At 40.4% G+C, this 24,028-nt stretch overlaps 1 protein-coding gene across 1 annotated transcript in view; it reads right to left on the bottom strand.

Annotated features, from left to right (window-relative positions):
* TOX (thymocyte selection associated high mobility group box) overlaps window positions 1-24,028 on the bottom strand; it is a 308,168-nt gene that overhangs the window by 121,745 nt on the left and 162,395 nt on the right. Inside the window, exon 3 of the mRNA XM_069220230.1 lies at window positions 11,031-11,273. Within this exon, the coding sequence (XP_069076331.1) occupies window positions 11,031-11,273 (243 nt within the window). The remainder of the gene's footprint in view (window positions 1-11,030; window positions 11,274-24,028) is intronic.

Consider the following 24,028-nt stretch of genomic DNA (forward strand, 5'->3'; position numbering starts at 1 on the left):
AATTCATATCCTCACCTCTGAGGTACACCTTGCAAACTTGTATTTCTTCTCAGTGCGCCTCTGTCCCATAACAGTGAAGGGACTGTAACAGTACATGACGTCCATTGTTTATCACTTACACACACTTTACCCACTGTGTTCGTCATAGCAGTAGTATGATGGACCTGCCATCTATCTAGGGCTTAGTGAGTTTCACATATTCCCTTTTGCAGAACAGTATACCTTTGCAATTTCTGAAGGTAACTAAGGATTTCTAAATATCAACCTGTCAAGGTGCCTGGACAAGGAGACCCCTTTCCTTCATCTGCCTCAGACAACTCTGCTACTTATTTTACTTTCTTTCCTAGAAATGCAACCCTGTCAATCAAACAAAAAGCAACACTGACAGTTATTCCTATCACACTGAAGGTATCAAGGTCTCCACTGCTGCTTCCTAGTACATAACACACAGCCATGGCCTTGCACAGCAATATACATCGGTTTGAAATGCGGATCATTTTCCCTAGGAGATGCATTAAAAGAATTCATACACATTGCAATGGCTGGCGTTTGGATATACGTGCTAGGTTTGCCCAACAATAATGTTAACTCATTTTGAGAAAAGACACACTCTAGTGTTTTTGTAATTTATATCATTGTGTGTGTTCAAGTGTAATATGAAACTAACCTCTGAAATGTGTATCATTGTGATTCAGTGAATATATTTGTGAGGCACTAATATTAATATTCAGTGCCAAATTTACATACGATTTTTCCTGATCTTTGAAGCCCATGAAAAAATAAAGTAATATTTTGCACATCTACTGAATCATCAGGTGAGTTTGCGCACGTGCCACGTGTTTGCAAATTGCTTATCACACTGCCATCTGTCCCAGCGCATAATGTGTGATTGGAAGCACGCCATGCGACATGGCAGAGAACATTCTCAGGGTGATGTGCTGGTGTAATCCCTTACTGAACTAGCGCTCGACTTCCACAGTGGAAGGCACAGCACGTTCAGGAGACAACATTGCCACTGGTGGCATTGCAAGTCCCATACTACCAGAGGGTGGAATGGGTGAAAAGTTGGAAGCGTGCTGAGATCCACCAAGGTGGAGCATGAGAGCCAATGCATATTCAAGAAGTGGAGATGCACACACTTCTCCGCAAATCACGGTGGGTCAACCAGCAAATGTGCCCAGCCACCTCTCAATTGGTAGTCTGGATTGTGAAACTAAATGCAAACCAACATTTGCAAGAAATCTGCGGGTGCAGTTACATGAATCAGTCTATTAGTTTCATACTCACTGTTAACAAAGATATTTAAGGGTATCATTGCATGGGCACTCGTGAAGCACACTGCAATTTTTTTGCTGCACTGGCAGGACCTTAAAATGTGCAATAAATAGATGCTACGTTTTGCATTAGAATACTCCACACAAGTACCTGTGTAAAACTTTAGTAAGTTCAGCCCTTAGTTGCACCCATAATGGGTTGCCCGTTCTCTTTTCCACATTTCTCTTGGCTTCTGAGGTGCCTTGTTGTAGAGTGTGTTCTGACACCCTTACAGATCTAGGTTCCATTTTCAGAACAGGGGGTTCAGCCCTGCCTCTCGTTCAGCAATTCACTGTGACTATCTACTAGCTCTTAAGGCCATGTGCTCACAGTTCTCCCAGAAAGGCAAATCGCTGTCCTTGCTGGGCAGAATGTCTGTCTTGTTTAGCCGTGGAATCCATAAAGTTGCTATATTAATGTCAGTCTGGGAACATTAGTGTTTAAAGACAAACTTGGGTTCTAAATTGTAAGCCTAGGATACAGAGGGTGACTTCCACACCCCATTACTCTGACTCGTTATCAAAGAGCAGCGCATTTCTCTTTCTCCATTAAGACCGGTTTATTGGCCTTACAGCTGGGTCCCTTTACGTCATTCATATCAATTTCAGCTTACCAGTAAGAGGAAAAAAACATGAATCACAATATTTTATATTTTTCAGGAAATCCATACTTGTTTCCACTTCTATGAGGAATCTAATTTCTAAAATTACTGCCCAGAGCCTAATGGAGGGTGTAAAAAATAAATTGTCCCTCTTTAAAGCTAATAAATAAAAAGAAAAGAAATGGGAGATATTTATTTCTGACATGTACTAGTATCCAATAAACCTGTGTTTCAGGTTTGTGAAAGTTTATCATCATCTGTGAAACATACACAACTAAGCCCATCTGAGTGATAGACATCGTCCCTAAAGGCATTGTTCCGGAATATGAATCCGTGAGGTCAGCCATGAAAAACTCATTTACTGCTAAACAGATTGGAAGTCTATAATGGGAAATAGAAAACCAACGCACTTTCTCTCAACCTGATGGTGTTCGTAAGAGACACCAACCACATTCTTCTATATTTTTCACTGGGAATATATAAAGAAAATTATTTTTGCTTTAGGATTATCTGTCCTATTTAGGCAAGGCAGAAATTAAATGTGCCTCCGATCTAAACCGGTCATTTTCATGAATAAAGTACTTAGTAAATGGAAAAAAAACAAAATCTTGCCACGGACTGTGGAATAAGAACAAAGAACCTTGAGAATCTAAGTCACCAAAGGCATGACGTGATGGCCTTGCCTTAAAAGTATATCTAGTCAGTGCAATCCAAAATATATGGGAACGTTTTCTAGAATTTGAATAATAAAGGGAACTCTTTTATCCCACTTGTGGGGTGTCTATTGATGTCTCAATAAACAGCACTGTTGCTTTGCAGCTGTTTGGGCTTTACGCATCCGCATACATCCATACATTCATACATACATATTGTTTCCAACAGGGGAAATATGCTTATGGAAATCAGATGCAAATGTGTTTTTAGCACATTTATTTTTTGGTTTTCCATATAGAAGCTTCTCAATAAAGGATCTTCTTAAACAGGGGTTTGTTACTCATTCAAGTAGGGGATTTTCACTCATTTTCACCAAGAGTCTATTTTGGGTTTTAACCTGCCTACAAGAGGTATGTGGATATACCCAAATTGAGGAGTTTGTTGGTATTCACCTACTGTTCCAGGTAGGATTACCCAGAATAGCCATATGTCTGCCCTTAACTATTAATTTGTGAATGCTAAGGTGTTCTCATCAGTGCAAAAATTCTGTGTTACCAATTTCCACTAGCTCAGGTTAAATTCTGTGAAGCAATACTTGACCTGTGCTTTAGCATACGTATTTAAGATAATTTAGCTTTGGCAATTTTTTTCCCTCAAATTTACAGTCCTGCTTTTGCCATGGATTATTGCTGATTCTATGACGGTTTAATAGATCTTGTTTTCTTTACACTGATCAGAACTCCAACAGTGAACCTGCTTGCATGTTGCTGTCAATGCAACACACACAAAATCACCTTCCTTGTCAATAACCTTGCTTGTCCTCTCCTTCTACATTTCAAACCCTTCTGAAGACGTACATCTACTACAGTACCAAAGAGCAACCAAAAGGCAATGTAATACTATCAAAGCCACTTTTATAAACCCTGTCAGCATAAACATGTCCTTTTCAACCACCGGTAACCCCGCATCACCACTGTATTGTTGTTCAAATAGGGCAGGGTTCTGAAAAATCGGTCCTGGAGAGCCGGGTCCATGCCAGGTTTTTAGCATATCCACATTTAGAAGAATGTAGATTTCTGAAACATCTTTTTTCTAAATGTGGATATGCTAAAAACCTGGCATGGACCCGGCTCTCCAGGGCCGAATTTGCAGAACCCTGAAAATAGGGCATCTCCTTCCACTGGTTCTCAAGCTGCCTAGACCCATGTGGCAAAGCATATTTCTTACAGCAAAGAACACATAAGGCTGTGAATACATGCTCTTCAATTTCTAATAGACCACACCAGTTACAGATGCATCAGGTTCACGCTGCATAAATATCACTAGCATAGCACATATTTTTTATGAGGCCTCATAAGCAGGTTCAATCAATCAATCAATCAAACAATTTAAAAGCGCGTTACTCACCCGTTAGGGTGTCAAGGTGCTTGGGGGGGGGGAGCTAGTGGTCGAAAAGCCATGTCTTGAGGCGTTTTCTGAAGGCTAGGAGGTCTGGGTCTGGCGCAGTTGGAGCGGTAGGGAGTTCCAGGTCTTGGAGGCGAGGTATGAGAAGGATCTTCCTCCGGTGGTGGAGCAGTGGATGCGAGGGACAGAGACGAGGGCGGGGCTGGCGGAGCGGAGCTGACGGGCGGGGGTGTGGAAGGTGAGTCTGTTGTTGAGATAGGCTGGACCTGTGTTGTGGAGGGCTTTGTGTGCGTGGTTGAGTAGTTTAAAGGTGATCCTCTCAGATACGGGTAGCCAGTGTAGTTCTCTGAGATGGGCTGAGATGTGGTTGCGGCGTGGGACGTCAAGGATGAGTCGGGCGGAGGCGTTTCTGGTGTGTTGCATTTTCTTTTGTAATTTGTCCGTGGTTCCTGCATAGAGTGCGTTGCCGGAGTCCAGACGGCTGCTGACTAGGGCGTGGGTGACTGTTTTTCTGGTTTCAATGGGAATCCACTTGAAAATCTTGCGGAGGGTGTTGTAGTAGGAAGAGGAGACTGCATTGACTTGTTGAGTCATGTTGGGTGCTGAGTCAAGGATGATGCCTAGGTTCCGTACTTGGGTGAAGGGGGTGAGGGCGGCTCAGAGGGAGGTAGGCCACCTGGAGTTGTTCCAGGCAGAGAGGTTGCTGCTGAGGCTGTCATTCTCTTTAGAAAGGAACATGTCAATCATCAGTTTGTGGTAACTTCATAACATTAAGTATTAAACCAAGATTTCTGAAGATCTAATTCAAGTTAGTTTGATTCTGTAGTTCTGGGGAATATAGGAACTGTCAGATATGTAAACGGGAAGCTAAAAACAACTGTACTTTAAAAAGTAGAGGTATATTTTCAAGACTTCTAGCAAATTCATCAATATTTACACATGACAGTTAACACGGATTAAAACTGTCTTTCAAGAACGTGACAAGGAGTTACATACGGCGCTGACAATGGCCCACAAAGAATAGAGACAGTTAAAATGCAATAAGGTAATACAAAAGTGTAAATCAAACACCAAATATGCCCAGTTGTTAATGCAAGAGTACCAGATATCCAGTACTTTCTAAAAAACAGGTGTAAAATAAAATACCGGAAAAATAATACAAAGACAGGAAAAATACTTGATTTTAAAACAATGGTATCCAAGGGTGTGAGAAACACATACTACCAACTACAAAGCACATTACAGCCATACTTGGATTATTGTGTTGCCAAGAGTAATATTGCACCTGCTTTTTAGTGAAATCACAAAAAGAAAATACCTATGTTTATATATTACAGCTAGATTGCAGGACTAAAGAAGAAAAACAGAGGTAATACAGTCCAAATTAAACTATGAACGGCACTTATTTATTTTTCTTGGCTTAAAATCTAATTTATTTTGAGGTTATTAAATGATCTGCTTCATCAAGATTTATTTGGTTCCCAAAACCTTTGTTATTTTTGAGGAAACAAAGGATATTGGGACCATGTGAGGCACAACATTTAAATAGAAAGATCCTATGTTTAAAAATATAGAGGAACTCTTTAGCAATGTGAAAAGTTGGCTTTTTATCCACTGTTTTTATGGAAACCCAGTACTGTTAGCAAAATGTTGTGCTCATTCAATCAATGCCTTTTAATCTATAAGGTTTATTTAAAACTATTACTAAGCCACTTGATACTTCTCTTATTAAAAAGCATAGCCCAACAATCACATTTTTTTGGAAATTTTTATTTATTAATGTAGTATGTATCCTTTCTTAGTATAGTGCAAACCTAGCTAAAAGGCAGCAGAGCGCTGTACAAGGTCAAAGGCAAAGTCAACGAGTGAATGGAGGATAGCTGGATTGTAGGCGCAGAAGTGTACTGTTAAAGCCTAGGGATGTAATGCTTTGTAAAGATGTGGGTCTTCAACTCTTTCCTATGTTGGAGCAGGCTTGGGAGGCACTGAGGGACACAGTGATGTTGGTCTAAATAGTGGGCGCATAGATGGAAAACGCCTGTTTCTTTGCTTTTTTCAATTCTTCTTTGCATTCAAAGGTCAGCTCAGAGGCCTGCAGCCAGCGCTATTAAATGCTGTGCACCCAGTGCCAAGGCTGCCTGGTACTGAATCCACCTCAGGCCTATTTAATCCACTTCCAGACATTCCAGGCCTCTTTATCTCACTTCTCCAGGTCCATGCTTTCTCCTTTTGTTACGTTTTGTCCGTCTTCCTCCTTTTTTCCCCTTCTTGTATGTTTTCCCTCTCTTGATCCCCGGAAACGTCTGATGAGGAAAAACAAGTGCTGGTCCCCACAAATGAGTGCCAGGGTCCCACACCAGCAACCAATGGCTCAAATTAAGCATTGGAGGCAGTACACTTTCATTACAATAGGAGGGATGTGATCTTTTTTCTTTAGACCCTGGATGAAACCTGCTGGCACGTGTAGGTAAAATATTTACAAAATTAGTCCTTGCCTGCTAAGAAGATCACTCTCCAGTTAAATGCTGTGAAAAAGTATTTGATTCATCTTATGCAAACCACAACTGTTTGCGATTTGGACTTCAAGATGCTCTTTCCTCATATACAATGGGAAAAGAAATCAGCTAGAAATCTGGATTGGGCTGTGGTTTGACAGCCATTAATCACAGAACGTGAACTAAAAAAAGAATTGTAAGGGACGATGAAGAAACAATTCTTGAATTCCAGAGTGGTGTGGCAGTGTATATATAACCTGACTTGTATAATACTTATGTGTGTATTCGTAACTCCAACAGTAAACTGACGCTCTGTGTTTCTTTTCTTCAAGATCTGAAGAAATGACCTCCTCTTTCATAATGTATGCATAGGTCCTGCTGAGTCTCGTCCACAACCTGACTGGTCACTGGCTCTCCAGAGGCACATCAACGGCCTGTAATCATTTAATACTTCAGAGCAAATAACATTTTCGAAATACAAAATTAAAAACAAATTAATAATATTTCGAACAGAAAGACCCACTGGTGTTGTGATGGGCAGTTCACCAGAGGACAGACAGAGTAATAAATCATTTTCAAATCTTTTATTCAACCCCCTCTGGAATGCTTGTTCTGAAGGTGGGAGACACAAGCAGTGGTCTATGTAGTTTATGACATTCTTTTGGAGATAAAGTCTTACCCTGTGCATTGTATATGCTTTCTTTTAGAGCCAGTTGCTGACATTGTTTGGACCTAATCTGTGCTGCTATACAGACAGACGATCATAGTTGATACCAGCTTCTTGTGGCAACCGTGCTATGTGACTATTGATGCCTGTTTGTTTTAAATGGTATTTATTCTATGATCAGAAACCATTCCTTGTTTTTTCTGCTTTCCAAACATAATTCAAAGATCTGAACTATGAAAAGATCATTAAAAATGGAAAATGATGGGGCAGGCTTCTGAGAACCACGTGTCACAGAGTATCCTTCTATAGAAGTCATAATGGTAAAGGTCCGACTGCTACATTACGACCCTGGCGGTCAGACCAGGGTTCCGCCGTCTCCGCTGTGATCGATTATCCTGATGGCTGATGGTGACTGAGGTCATAATCAGCCGGCGTGGCGCTGCATGCAGTGCCGTCCTGCTGACTATGATCTGGTTCTCTGCCAGCCTTTTCATGGTGAAAAGACGGGCGGAGAACACATCACGGGGGGCCTGCACTGCCTATGCACTTGGCATGGGCAGTGCGGCGGTCCCCCTGCCCAGCAGCCTCGCAATGCTCACTGTCTGCACAGCAGATAGTGAGCATTGTGAGGATGCCGGAGCCCCCTGTGGTGGCAGCATTGCCCCCGGCTCTATTACTAGCCGGTGACAATGTTGCCACCACTTTCCTGTTTGGCTGACGGGCGGAAACCTTGGATTCCACCATTTCGCCCAGCAGGAAAGTCTTTATAAGTGCGGAAGAGAAGTAGCCAGTAAGGCGGCAACCTCCCCGTCGGAAGTTCGACGGACAGGTCATTCCATTCGCCCAACTCCTATTCAGGCCCTATGACTATTTAAGATAGATAATGCAACACACCAATGGGCATTCAGGATAATTGGTATTTCAAATACTTTTTATAGTCCTGATCTTGCTGTTGTTGGTGACATTTTTTATGAATGCTTATGCAATTTCTTAGTTGTCTGAAACTTAACACAAACAAAACAGAGTTGGTGATTCTGGGAGGCCTCACCTCTATTTGGTTATCAACTTGGTACATGGATGCATTAGGCCACTGTCACACTCTCTCTCACACTTTAAACAAATCGCCCATGCATTGCTAATTACCTTAAATATTAAATCACTCATGACATCTTCTTTGACATCATTGCTAATATCACTGTGCATGGTGGGGGAGAGAGTTATAGTTATCTTAGGGCGCGAGTTATAGTTACTGGTGAATTTCAGTGGCTTTTAGAGTTTAAAACTGAACATTTCACCTAACTATAAAGTTACTTTAACCTTTGTTTTGTACTATATATATATATATATTCACTGAAAACAACAAAGGTTACAGTGAAGTTATAGTTAGGAAATAAAATGTAAAAAACCTTAGAAATTCACTGAAAAAAAAACAAAGCTTACAGGGATGTTATCGTTAGGTTCAGACTTTACACATACAAAACCATAGAAATTCAGCAGATCGAGTTAAAGTTATCTCAAGTACCTATAGCTCATGCCCTAAGGTAACTATAACTCGCGCCCTTGCCATGCACTGTTAATTACCCCGCATATTACATCATGCATGATCTTTTCTGTGACATCATTGATAATATCACAGCAACATTTGTAGTGAAATTATTTAGGAGAAAACTGTGCATGGTGGTTGCTCAAGTTATAGTTACCTTAGGGCATTAGTTTTTTACTGCTATTTACAAGCTATAAAATCCCTGTAACCTGGGTATGTCAGGCGTGAGTGAGTGAGTGTGAGTGGTTGTATCATTGTGTAAGTGGGTGTGTGAGTGGTCAGTGTGTGGGTGCATATGTGACTGTCTGTGTGGCTCTGTGACTTGGTGTGGGAGTGGCTGTGCAGGTGTGTGAGTAGTTGGTAAGTAGCTGTGTGGGTATGTGAGTGGTTTTGTGGGTCTGTGAGTGGGTGTGAGAGTGTGTGTGTGAGTGGCTTTGGCGGTGTGTAAGTTGGTGTGTGACTGGGTGTATGAGGGCTGTGTGGGTGTGTAATTGGTTGTGTAAGTGGCTGTGTGAGCGCTGAGTAGGTCTGCGAATGGTTTTGAGGGTCTGTGAGTGGCTGTATGAGTGGGTGTGTGAGTGGTTGTGTGGATGTGTAAGTGGATGAGTGAGTGAGCGTGTGAGCAGGTGTGTGGGTCTGTGAGTGAGTATATGTGTTTTTTAAAAATGAGGCTTGTATTTGTGGATCCACCTGAATCCGTGAGGATCCAGGAGAATCCAGGTGGATTTTCAGATCCTCGCATGCTAAAACAAACCGTGTTTTTTTTACAATTTCTTGTCCGTGAAGGGTCCCTCAAGAGCCCTCAATTAGTCCCATGGGATCAGGGGACCTCTACCCTGACCCCTTCTATCACTTTTTAAATTTTATTTTCCCAGCTAGGAACCGAGTCCCAGTGAACAAAATGGCAGTTGCAACTTACCTTTTGGTAGCGGCCAGTCAATCCCAGCAGTGCTGCTGGCATGTGGATCTGCAAATCCACCTGGCTCCATGGAGGATTCACTTCCCTACATAACTATATTTATTGTTCCTTTAATAACTCCAAAACTACTGAACGGATTTTCATCAAATTACAAAAACGCACTATTTCTTGACCAAGATCTAGCTTTCTGCCAAATCTGGTGTAAATCCATTCAGCGGGTCGGTCTGTAGTCATGTCTACAATTCCTATGGGAAATTGCTAAGGAAAAACATGTTTTGGGACTCCCACTTTCTCTGCACCCTTTTGATGAACCACTCTGAAACTTTCAACACAGCAGCTGAAGTAAGTTGTGTACTAGTTTTGAAAATTTCTTGACGATTAGTCAAACAGGCCAAAATTATTGGCAAAACAAAAAAAAACAACGTTTTTTTCTAACTATAACTACCTACTGGCAACTGACAATAGATATAATTTATATATTTGAGAACTTAAGTGTTTAAATGTTGAAGTAATTTAATGAATCGAACACGAGGTGCTGCTCATTTCCCTACCTCCATTGTTTTCTATATGATTGCTGCTGACTTACCACACTCCATGGGTGGTGCTTGACTTACTCAAAGGCTTAGCCTGGAGTACATTAACACCTGTTTTGACACCTTTAGGATGAAGTTACTTTAAAATTGCAGTCTCTGAATAGCAGAGCTCTTACTTATGGGTATGTGTATTAGCATGTCTCTCACTAAATCTCCCTATAATCTCCCATTTACAAGCAAGCAATCCTCATTTTCCAGCCACTCCCCCTTGTCCCTCCCACATTTGGTGCTGAAACATGTACCTGTGCATGCGGAGATTGCTGCCACCATGGTGGAGCACTCCATGCTGAAAAGAGAAGAGAGATGGAGGTGGATGTCTCAGTTCGTAAGTTTGTGAATAGCATTTTAAGTTAGGGGAGTAATATTGCTATACGTATTTAAAAATTCTGTTTTTGGCTAGACCCCTAAATGAAGGACAGAAGGTTTCTGAAAACCTGAATCTTTCATCTTTAGGCTCTGGCTAGCACCGGGCACAGCCTTGGTATTAAATTGACTTGTGGCCCGATAGATACCTCAAGGCAATCACACACTTTACAAATAATATAAATAAATGAAGAAACAAATACTCTAAAAGCGGCAGACATGCACACCTCCACACGTACTATGGATAAACACACATTATAATGGTGCTACACAACTAGAAAAATAGAAGTTTACAAAACTTATTGTGCATTCTACATCAATATCTCTTGATCTCTTTGATGAACCATTTTAGCCTGTGTGCTTATAAATATTTCACATAATTTGAGAATTTATGTTTCCTTAAAACACTTAGAAAACTCTAATAAGACATGTTAATATACGCTTATAAACATTTAATTAAATAAAACAAACACTTACCATAGAGATGGAATTTGAAAGAAGTGACCCATCTTGGCCTAGCATGTTAGAAACAGTAATTGCAGGTAGGTCCATGCTTTGAGGATGAAACTGAAGCAGACCACCCTGACTCATTGGATGGCACAGGGAGTGGTAGCTAGCCTCCACCTCTGACAAGTGCAACAGAGAATGGTCAGGGAGTGACGGGGGTGTAATTGGTGGAATGTTAAAATCTTCACTCTCCAGACTTGAACCAGGGTATGACTGTGAAAAAGGAAGGAAAGCAAATCACTGTTACATTCAATTATTTAATGAATGCTCACTGCGATAAAAATGTATAACCTGGATAACCAACTTTTACACAATAACACCTACAACTATGATTGCCCAATTTTGTAGCCACTTGCCTTGAAAAATATATGGTACTTCCTGCTGTTTTCCAAACAATTAGAATAGATAATAGATTTACTAAAGGGAAGTTGAAATTTAGGCATAAAATGAGGCAATGTAATAGGTTAAACAAGTGCATTATTGGCTAGCTTGCAACATCTGCACAAAAAGCACAATGTAGTGTGTGTGTGTTATACAAATCCAAAAATGTTAATTAGTAAGCGAAAGGGAAAGTTGCACTTTTACTTGAAAACATATTCTTAATCCAGTTTCCCATCCTCCATGATGCTTTGATTCTCCATATCTATTTCTTTTGAGCCTTCATCATTATTGACACATCCTTACATGATGGGGCTCCTTCTTTTAAGGAGGAGCCATCATGGCAAACTATTTGTATGGTTATGGAGTCAGATGTACGGTCTGTAGAATTCGGAGCCTCTTATGGAGTTTCAGGTCCATGCTGGATTAGTGTTTGCACAGAGATGCCCCCAAGGGCCTCAGACTTGCTTTGAAAAACTGAAAAATCTCAATTATTCAGACAGGAAGGGCTTCCTCTCTCTGTTAAAGTATCTGAGTGACATACAGTGGAAATTAGTGGGATCTGTTATAGCAGCCCACACTTTCTCTATGGTTCTCAGCCTTTCCTCTTTTTCAACACTAATTTACCTTGTCCCTCTTGTGCGTCTCTCAAGAACAGACTGGTTGAGGTGGACTTGTTTTAAGTGGGTATTTACTCGAATGGCTGTTCATTTAGTGTAAACGTGCAGTGTATCTTGTTATTTCCCTTCAGGCTATTTGATTCTGAATGTTTGGGAATGCATGAGGAGGCCAAGAGAAGATGCAAAATCCTCATGTTTGCATTTTACTTCGGTCCAAACTGGGGTGATTTGGCAAGCAAATTAATGATGGATTAAACCCAGATCTGTGACTGGAGGTGAGTGTTTGAAAAGTTTCAACACTGTCCATCATTTTATTTTGTTATATTGCCATATGCGCCCCAAGTGGCCAGGGTATGCTCAGACGTGCAGTCCCTTGCTCGCTGCACCACTGGATTCACACTAGCCTGGCTGATGAGGGGTGAAACCCCAAAACCAGTCCCATGATGCTTGTTTCTGGTTTGGGGAAGACCTGGCTTGGCAGTTCAGGCTGGACTGTTCCCATAGGGAGCAGGGTCAAAACTTACTTGCATATAATTGGGTCCAAACTGGAGCGACGTGGCAAGCAAAATAACGATGAACTAAACCCCGATTTGTGACTGAGGGTGAGTGTTTGAAAAATGTCAACACTCATTTTGTTTTGTAATGTTGCTATGCATTTTGCATCCCCGGCTCCCTCTATAAGCAACACTTCAATGATGTACCTCTGTGTATAGGGGAGAGTGTTTTGGGTTATGCTAATAATGGCTAACTAGAATGGTCCCCATTTTGTTGTGGTTCTCGTTTTTTTCCCCATTTTAGTGCATTCCAGCGCAGTCAGCAAAAATATTAAACACAGCGGTAAACACAGTACATGCACAGTGAATGTCATAGATGCAGCATGAGTTGAGTACATCACACAACAAACAGTCTTCAAACATCGCCTGCTTTTCTTTTGTTCCTTCAGTATACTGTGGGAGACAGGGAGCCGCAAGACAGGGTCTCATCCTATTTACGTTTTGAATCCGCCTAGCTCAGTTTAATTGGCATTTATATGTATAATTTAAAGGGACAATTCCATTGTGTAGACTGTTTCTGCTCCTGATGTGCTGTTGCTCATTTCACAAATAGAGTGCTGTGGTGGTTCGACCTGATTCCTGTATTTTTTTAAAAAGAACAACATATTCATGCTACTACAAAAACAAGTTTTAAGTTTCATTTGGTTTTCTTTATAGAACATTATAGCTTTTATACAACGAATATAACCTTTTAACCAAACCAATCATATATTTTTCTTTTCTTTTCCTTTGATTGAAATACTTTTACATGAACGATAATAAACTCTATAACATGTATGTAAGCAATCTTAATTGTGAACATACATAAATAAGCATTTTGTATGAGGGTACGACAGACATACTAACGTGTACATACTAACATGTAGAGTAAGAATAATCTTAGTGTGATGTAAAGGGCCCCAGAGGAAATGGGCTATGAGTTCAGCTGATAAACTATAAGCACAAATGCTAAGATAAATAATGTAACCCAAAGGTGTGTTTGAACACTTTTGTAGCATAAAAGGGCGGGAAATTCTTATATTACAAAGAATCTTCCAAACAGACCCTAATTTGACGTGTAGGAGAGAACCACCTATTACGAAAATATACCACTGCCTTAAAAAGCTACTTGGTCAAATTACCACATCTAGTTAAATGACTATCAGTAAATGCTATACCAATGGCTTCCCGTTGCATGATACAAGACCACGCAAAAATAGCAATCTTTATCAATGAACATAAAATAAGATTTGAGCTGATCTTAAATGCTGTCAACAGCAGAAACAACTGCTATAACCGGAGGCTTCTCCATTGGTAAGAGGTATGTTTTTCGCCACAGGGTTCCTGACACTGACCTTCAATTCACAACTTTATTTCTGACTTGCATTATTTTCTACTGTTATGCTAACGTGCAGTGTGTGGTAAGAAAATACAAATGTCTTCTCTGCTGAAAAGTGAAAATAATGTACCAGCAAGTGGCACCCAACTGGCGACAATATGGAATACTAACGCCAACGTAGAATGGTCTTTTCGGCACAGTGGTAGTTCACCACTGGCTGGTCTTCATCTGAAACAATGTCAGTATACCTTGCAGGGGAAAAGAAACTGAATGCTGCTAAAAGGTAAGGACTGAGGGCCATATGTACCAATGCATTTTCCCATAGACACAGAATGGGTAAAACCCTTTGATACATCTGGCCCTGACTCCCTGCATCGATGGCTCTTGGCGCATATGCAGCGATTCACAACCTCTAGTGTATATTATTTAATGAACATAGCTTTGCCCCATGCAAGTGACCTAACTGATTTCTAGACATTAAATCATATGGCCAATTACTGCACTAAGGACATTAAAAAACTAAAGAGACAGTGGGCCAGATGTACTAAAATGCAATTCAGCATTTCCTAAATAGCGACTTCATTGAAATTGCTATTTAGGAAATGCTACATACAAAGATAGTAATTTCATAATAGCGATGCCTACAAAGTAGGAATCACTATTAGGAAATCGCGAATAAGAAATTTCAGGCCATTTATGACAATGGGCTGGTTTTGCATTTTCCAAATAGAGATTTCCTATAAGGAAATTGCTATTTGGGAAATGCAAAACCAAGGATGGCAATGGGCAAAAGGTCTCCCATTGTGCACCCCAAAAATAGTGGTTCACATGTAGAGCACAAATATGCCTGAAGGGCATGTGCATGCTCTATTGCAATTTTGAAAAAAAAGCATTTTGGGGTGCTTTTTTTGATTGCACATGGTTACCATCGACTTCAAGTCAATGGTAATTGCATTTCCTAAATGCCCAAATGGCATTTAGGAAATGCTTTGTACATCAAAAAAGGAATTGCAAATAGATAATCCCTTTTTGCAATTCCCTAAAGGCCTTTGTACATCAGAAAAAGCCGTTCTGTATTTCTTATCGGCCCGAAATACCGATTCAGACCATTAAGAAATGCAGAAGGGCTTTGAACATCTGGCCCTATGAGCGTAGCCATGTCTATAAAATGTATGTTGACCTATATCCATAATAAATTTGGACTTGAGGGATGTAGAAAAAAGAAACTGGACAGTAGGACAAGTGATCTGATCTTTTTCTAAGGAGAGGTGATGATTTAAAATCTTTCGATTACCTCGGAGTGTGATTTATCTACAGTCACATCACACTATAACAAGACATACATGGGTGGAACTTTGTTTAACAACTATATAGAGCAGTGGTTCCCATCTCGTGGTCCGGGGACCCCTGGGGTCCGCAAAGCCATCTCAGGGGGTCCCCTACTGCTTAGAAAAGTAAATAATATTAAAATATTATGTCTCCAGCTTTCAGTAATGACTACGTTGGGGGTCACTGGATTCCAATAATGATTCAGTGGGGGTACACAGGTTCCAGTAATGATAAAATGGGGGTCCACAGAAGTCAAAAGGATGGGAACCACTGATTTAGAGCACAGCACACAGCAAAATATTTTCTAGGCTTGTTTGAACGGGCCATTAAGCCTCACTATTGAGAGAAAGAGAAATAAAGAGAGCAGTTTTAATTGTTTTTATTGGTAAGATGTTTTTGGACAGAACTACCTATGTATATGACCCTTTGCGGACAGGAGCAACAACAGTGGAAATTCTGGGATAATCGGGTCTTGACTTCCTCTTGATCACGTTCTTCACAGAGATTGTAATGTGTGTGTTCTATGTATGCGCTATGCTTTGGATGATAGATCGGTGGTAGTGTTTTCTACGGTCTACATCCTATGATTTAGTAACGGGTAAAGATTAATTTGTATAAAATAGCCTAAAGTTCTTCAGGCTATAAACTGCATGCAACTTCTGAAGCAGAATTGCTGAAAGTAGCTGGGAGTATTTGTGAGTGTCAAGTGAATGATTAAATGAAAAATATGCAGCACAGTGAATTTTTAAACTATAGATGAATCTTTGCTATCTGAAAAGGTCGTGGCTCCTTAATATAATGTAATTGGTCATACTTATACCCGGCAAATGTTTACCAAGTGTGAGGACTGAATAGTTTGCAGTTAAACATAGACACTTTAAGTGTTTCTTGTAACACTAACAGGTCTAGAGCAGGGTAAATGTGTGACCCGGCCACGTGAGATAGATGGGAAGCTTAACAGAACTATTTTTAAGTTAGTGTTATCCTGTAATGGACATACGTTTAAATAAACAATCAACTTTATCTCCGACATTTAGATGGAAAATCTTCAGAAGCAAGTATTGGTTTGTCTCAGTTGTCTCTTTATTTACATAGGGTACGAGCCTGGGATTTTAATGTATTACTGAAGAAGCACTTCATCCAAATCAGCTTGGCACTCGTTAAGTAGCGCGATTTAAATTTTCCAAAGCAGTGATCCTATAAAGTAACAGTTCACCTGTTTTCTCTTGTTGAACAACCCCAGTGATTAATGGCCATGTGAAGATAAGCAGTACTACAGTGTATCAGGTAGAACCTGTTTCTAATAGCATTATTACTGAAAGGACAACATTTTCATCATGACAATCTATTTCCACAGCAAAATGTGTGGAAAGACATTACACCTGACAAGACCAGCCTTATTCATCTCTTGAATGACTGTGAATGTACCCTCTTCATTGGCCATCTTCAAAACAGCCTTACACCACTGAAAGCGGTCTAACACACAGCAGCTCACTTTCTGACAATCACTAACAAAAAAGTTGAGTACATCACACCTACACTATCAAGAAGACCAGTTGTTCCTGCAGAACAACTTGCTTAACATACAAAGACCTTCATCCCGCAACGCTCCAGACTAAAAAAGAAACTCAATCGCTCAGAAGGATTCAGTATACTTAAAAGCAGTAACAATCTCCTACTCAGGACCCTACAAATCAGGAAAAGAATTACAAAATCAAAAGGACATGCTCCCAAAATCTGGAATGCTAACCAAGTCACATTAGGAATGCTCCTTCCTCCCTACTCTTCACAAAACAGCTGTGAAAACAACTTAAATGCAAATACACGTGAATCATGCCTCAGCCTAAGAACCCTCTCCCTTTCAAGACTGCACCCTCCCCTATGGAACAAGAATTATAACCTATAGAGATCATGATATAATAAAAGCTGCTGCATTCAATAAGAGAAAATGAACTGCGATCTAAACAACGAGCTCGTCATGTTCCTTTACTCCTATATGTAACCACAAGCGTATATATTATGATGTCCAACACATGTTAAGCTTTTTGAAATGATACAATATTGCTGAGTGTCATTCTCGAAGACCGAATCAAACCAAGGGATAAGCCAGTCGATTACAAAAGATGTTTGATTTGTGTCCAAGTTTAAATTTCTGTGCTCCGAACTTGAATTGAATGATTATGAGATCACCTGTGGAGTTAGTACTGCAGCGTTAACTAAATCAGATCTTTTTTTAAAGACTGATATGATGAGGGTTTGTGCATACTGTGGGAGGTTAGAATTACATACCTTCGGGGCATTATTTGAAAATGAGCACAAGATGGTTCTTTGTTTCTTGAACCTTGTAGGACGTGGATTCAACACTTCACAGGGAGGGTCTGCTTTCGAGGGGGTGAGATGTTGAGCCATGTATCGTGTGGAACCACAGTACACAGCTTTCAGTGCTATGCAGGCTCTTCGGAATGTGCTTCTTCTTGTGGTGGATTTTGATGTCTTCAGAGTCACCAGGTGTAGTTAAGGGATATCAATGAGGGTTCTGCAGTAGAGTGTTGATAGTACCAGTGATGGCACAACACACTATATTGATCCTTTCCTTATCCACTCAGCATAAGTATGATTCTAAATGTAACTGTAATGCAACTCACTCACTTATACCATCAACTACATATACAGGTACTACCTTGTTTTGCTTCTTTTATGAACAACCATATCCATAAGGTTCACTTTGTGAATCTTTTATCTAAAATATTTTCTAGCATCTGTGGAACCTGCTGTGTCCCTCTACCTTTTCAATATCTATGTCCAAAAGCAGGCCACACTGACCTGTAATTTTGGACTGAAATTCTATACTTATGTAGAGAGTACACAGTTGCTGGTTAATGATCCTCCAGCAGCTGCTCAATAGCTACATCAATGTCTGCTGGAGATCAAATATTGGATGAAGTAAAATTGTCTGAAACGTACCTTGGATAAAACCAAAGTTCTGATAATGGGCGGTAACTCATCCTTTTAGGCTAGTTTGTCTGACCCCCAAAGCTCAGTCAAGCCCCCTTACTTCTTCCACAGTAAAAAGCCTTGGTGTGAAAGTAGACAACAATGTTATATGTCATCTCAGATGTTGGCAGTGGCCTCAGCATAAAGTTTCCAATTAAGTTAAATCTGGAAACTAATACAGTTCCTCCGTATATAACATCACAGAACAGCTGTGGCACCCTTATATAATCCAGACTGAATTATTGTAATTCAGTTTAAGTGGGTGGCAACAAGACACTTTTACAGGATTTTAGTGCACAGAAAAGCAAGCTATCAAACTAGCACTGTCTGCTCCTTGACTAGAAAGCTTTTCCAGTTAGAGTGCCTTCCGATTTTATACGGGATGTAATTCAAAGCTCTGTGCCGGGAAGGACTGGGGAAATCTTACTATCCATATCCGCTGACTCTCTCCTTCCTCTCTGACCATTTTTTTCTCTTCCTTCTACCTCCTTCTCTACCTCACTTTCTTTCGCTCTTGAATTCTCCCTGTTCCCACTGCAATTAACCTCTGGGAGATGGGGAAGTGAGAGAGGCACCAGGAGCAGTCTTGGGCTTTTAAAACTGGCCTCCAACGACTCCAGTCCACCAGGGAAATGCCTAGAGGAATAAAAGGCCTGTCCGTCTCTGGTCCTGTGCCTAGTTCACAGCAGTCTTTACTCCCTGAAACGTAACTTTCTGTCTCACTGTATATATTCTTATCACCCTGCAAGAGCTCTTTGATCTGTACACCTCTATTTGCTAGAAGAATAGCGGAAAAACAAAGCCATCATGGGTAGGCATTTCTTCTTCTGTTACCTTGCCCTACGTTGAGGAATGTGCTTCTTTTTGTCTTTAAGAACCAATATATCACATATCTCAAACTAGGAGTTAAGGCAAAAAATTAAAACCTTTCTTTTTAAAAGCTAAGGATCAGCACACACATTTTCAACTTGACACCAAGACCTTGTGGTCAATGGGTGCCCTATAAAGCTTTGGAAACATAACAATGAAATGCGTACAGTGCTCTGAAACCGACATGGGTTAAGAGTGCAATACAGAAAACAAATATAAATTTTAAACAATTATAGGTAAGCAATGTTAAATAAAAATCCCTTTTTAGGATCAGTCACATATATACTGCTTTCTTAAAACGTCAGTCCTTCCAAGCAGTTATTCATAATATAAATTGCACTCGAAAAGAGGTATTCATACTGTACTCCTGCTTAAGTCCCTGTAAAAATCTAACATGACCTCAACAATTCGACCGCTTTCCTATAAATATGGATCACAGTACTATTCTGACAAGAATACCATTAGTGTTAGAAGTCACTATAAATTGGCTGCCTTTATGATGTACCGTGTTTTCTTCACTTACAATACGAAAATAGATCTAGCCAGGGTTTGCTGCCAATTATGTCGATTTGCTGAGCTCAACTTGAACTCAAATGTGCGCATCATGCTTTGCCTTCCTCAAAAATAAATTATATGAATTTATAAATGGAATACAGTGTGCGTCATAAATAGACTGAACACCAATGGAAGTCATTGTTAAAATCAGATCTCTAAGTTAATAAAACAGTTGGGTACACACACAGAAAAAATATGAAGACCTTAAATGTCAACGAAGCCCACATCACATTCAGGCTACAGTAACTACTGCAAGTGACTGTGCAAGCCCTTGAGACATTTTTATAAACTGAAGAAATATGCGAGCTATTACAAGTTATAACCCAGCAAAACAGACTTCCAAGGAAGAAGTCAATTTAGAGAAAGAAAACAACATAAACAATAGTAACTTGTATGCTCGAGTGAAGCATCTTTTTAATTTTGAGTAATGAAGATGTCAAGCCAAATGCTAGAGTAGTTTAACTTAATTAGGTGGCCTATTTTTTCAGGCAGCCTTTCATTTCCCATTGAAAACCCAGCTTGCATGCAAGGCAATAAGAGCAATTGTGTCTGTAATGAATACCTCTGGGACTGCAACGTGCAATCATTTAAATGTTACATTTAGATTCGCTAGAGTAACTAGTTCGGGCCTGTTGTGATGCCAAACATTTTTGTTGACTGTCTAAATTAATCAAAGCCTGTCCACTTTATCGTTTTACTGGGTCAAAGGTTGATAGGTCATGCTAATTTTGCTGCCAGATTCTCCCTTGATGAATATTGACAAATTGCAATTGGCCCGATTTGTCCTTCAAACGCATGTCATGATTGAAGGCGCATTAGGGACGAAAAAGACCTGTGCTTAAACGAAATGTATTTGAAAATGGTAATGACTTTTTAACTTCCATGGTGTTTATTTTTATTATCTATACTACGAACATTGGGCCCTTATTACATGAACTAATCACCTGGCTGGGTGTGCTCTGAATTATCTGACAGAGAGTTTATATCCTCTGCCTGGGGATGTGGGAAGAAGAGAGGCAGAACATTTTAATACCCATGAACCCGGTTCCACCCAGTGACAAGGCGTTCCACTGGACGAAAAGGCCTTTGCTAGGGAGAGGGACGCTATTGCAATGTGGATGCCTCCTCTCCATGAGCAGAGGACTTTGATGGCCATCTTGGAGAGGGGTGGATGGCAGTTTCAGAAATGTTTTGTGGTGCCACTGAAAAGCACACCCACTTTTACATCAGCAAATTTGGGAAGCATTGTCCTTTGCAGAAAAAGCATCACAATATATATATCTTGTGTTCTGTGTTCGAATCGCGAGATGATGGTGCCACGTCATTACCTTCCCACCCATCTGACATCGGTGACTGGTGGTGACTCTCTGCTGTGCAGAACTGCTGCCAGTACCTTACGTCTGCATTTTTGAGTGTGAGGTCCTGCTTGGGCAGATTTTCCGAAAATAATTTTGGGCAATGACCCTTTTCATAATGTAGGATGCAGAGTGCTGAGGGGGCACCTGCAAAGCAAATAATACTCTGCTAACAAAGAGAAATGGTGTTGGGCCTGGCCCTTTCTGCAGGGTCATCCCCAAACATTTTGACTTCCTCTTCCCCTTTTTGACCTTGTTTTTGTTGGTTTTAGCACTCTGAACACTTTACTACTGCCAACCAGTGCTAAACTGCGTGTGCTCTTTGCTTAAAACATAATAACACTGACTTATCCACAACTGGCATATTTAAATTACTAATAAGTCCCTAGTAGAGTGCACATGTGTCCAGGGCCTGTAAATTAAATGCTATTGGTGGGAGTGCAGCACTGATTGTGCCACCAAATTCAGTAGTTCTTTAACCATGACTCCAGCCTGCCATTGCAGAGCATGTGTGTGCAGTTTCAAGCCCAAACCTTTCGGTCCTGTAGATACTATGCAAGGCAGAAGGACTGCTTTGCTGCTACAAAGACTGCCAATCTGCTGAACAGCTACTCTGCTGGACTCCTGCTTTGCTGTGACTGCCCTGCTGACCTCTTGCCTGGCAGTGAGAAGCACTGGACCTGAATTTCTATATCCAAGAACCAAAGTGACTCCAAAGGCTTGCTGGCTTGACTTATGTTTTCTGATGTCTCTGAGACATAAAAGACTTACACTCATTTGGTACAGCTCCTGGACCTGTCTTCAACCAGCTCCTGACACCAAGAAGCGCCTCCCCAGGCCTTGTCCCTCAGATGTTCTTTTTGGCTCCTGAAATCAAGCTTTTGGGCTCTTCGTGACCATGAAAAGACCTGCTCACACCGGAACCACACAGCTCGCACAAAGAATCAGCGAGATCACCCACAAGTTCTTCCTTTCACACAGCAAGTATCTCCGCTCGCAACTGCAAAACTCCAGCCCACCCATCCGTGACGCCCGGCCAACTCCACCACCAGAGAGGATCTCCATGCTCCCAGCGAATTTCTTCCCCACGAAAGGGACTCTTAGTTAAATCCTGAGAAGGTAAAACTTCAGCTGGGCTTATCTGGGACTATATCCCACCTGAGCTCCATTGTGATCAGCCTGAACTTTTGAATTTACCCTGTTCTAGTGGGATCAGATTTCTCCAGTTGGCGCTTTATGCTATTAAGCACTATATTGCATTTTAATCTTTAAAAATTCATACCTTGACTTCTACTTATTGGATTTTTATCCTTCTGGTCTTTATTTACTCATAAAATGTACTGTGTTTGTCTAACAAGATGTGGTATCTTTTTGTGTAATTTTTGCACAGTTTTGCTTTTTGAAGTGTTGCACAAATACTTTACACATTGCCTCCTTAGTTAAGCCTGACTAGTCTCTGCCAAGCTACCAGAGGGTGAGCACAGGTTAATTTATGGGGTGTATTTGACTTGACTAGGATTGTGGTTCCTGCTTGGACAGGTTGCATACCTTTGCCAACCAGAAGTCCAATTTCTAACAAATGGCATTTAATTTATGATGAGAGTATGTATACTTATGTATGTAGATATTTTTTCTCTAATTATCATTATGATACAACTGTCAAAAAGAAACTTACTGGTTTACTAACTACAGGAATGCTTTTTAGCAAGAGCATTGCTCCATAACATGCACCATGTTGTGTACCTGAACACTGGAACGTACAGGTTACATGTTTTACAGACCACTTTGACGTTACTTGCTTTTAAGCCACGCTTGAACCAAATGTTTCATATATGTTTTGATGCTGTGGATAAAAAAGATTTATGAAAACTTTGGGCCACATGTTTTATTCACAAAGCATATTTGTAGCTTTTAAAAAAATGAAATAAAGAATAATTGAGTTGAACAGGGCGAAAACTGCAACGAGTTGCATGAAGATAAAATAGCTGCTTCCAAAAAAGTGTTCCTTTATAAAACAACTATTCGTTTGTTTTTTTGTAAAAGCAGAAAATTCTTAACTTCAGTGGAAATGAAGTGAACTGCCTGAGGCACACTAGGAATGCAATTCTGTCCATGACTAGACTCGTGGGGTCTAGACAGGCAAGTTCCTTAAATATCAAATTTCTGGCAGGAACAGATGAATATAATTTTAGTTCGGGAAAGTTTGTGCATTCTCATATTTGCACTGCAGAGCAACAGCAAGTTTTTAAAGCTAGATATCGCCACCCTATTTCAGTCCATCGAGATGTTTCACAAAACGAGTTAAAGGCCTGACACCAAGTGATTCTAGGCCTGACACCAAGTGATTCTAGGGCAACTTAAAATCTCAAGCGGTTACAAGAGACAAGATCTGTACGAGTTACAGATGACCTATTTAACATTTATCAGAGGACCCAAACAACTAACAAACATCGGAATATGAAGCAGGTGCAGAGAACACAGAAAATTAATTTCAACAAGGTGTATGTAGCAGTGCACTATTTAATGTGGACTATTATACTATTATGCAGGAGTAGCAAAATCTGGATAATTAGAGAATTTGCTGTATCAGCCAAAAACATTCATCCGCTGCATAAATTGAGGATGTGAGTAAACCTGAAATAGTTCAAATGAATCAAATGTAGAATTTCTACATACAGGTTCAGAAGCTCAGTAAAAAGTTACCTGTCTAACTTTTGAACGTTAATTGCTCCATTCAGAATGCGGCAATGCCCTAAAGATCAGCATTATCCACGTGCACTGTAATCTGCTGAATTTCACGATAGCAATTACAATTTTCTCAAATATTTTGCCATTGAAAGGGAACCAGCTGAGTAAGAGGGGGCACAGAGTATTGTCCTTAAAACGATTAGAATCGAGATACATTGTAGAACTGGACAGAAAGGATCATAATGGTTTGATCAGAGAATTAAGTGTATATTTGGGGTAGAAATGTTCACAGATATTTTGATTCGTT

This window comes from Pleurodeles waltl, chromosome 2_2 (genome assembly GCF_031143425.1).
Source record: "Pleurodeles waltl isolate 20211129_DDA chromosome 2_2, aPleWal1.hap1.20221129, whole genome shotgun sequence".
NCBI lineage: Eukaryota > Metazoa > Chordata > Amphibia > Caudata > Salamandridae > Pleurodeles > Pleurodeles waltl.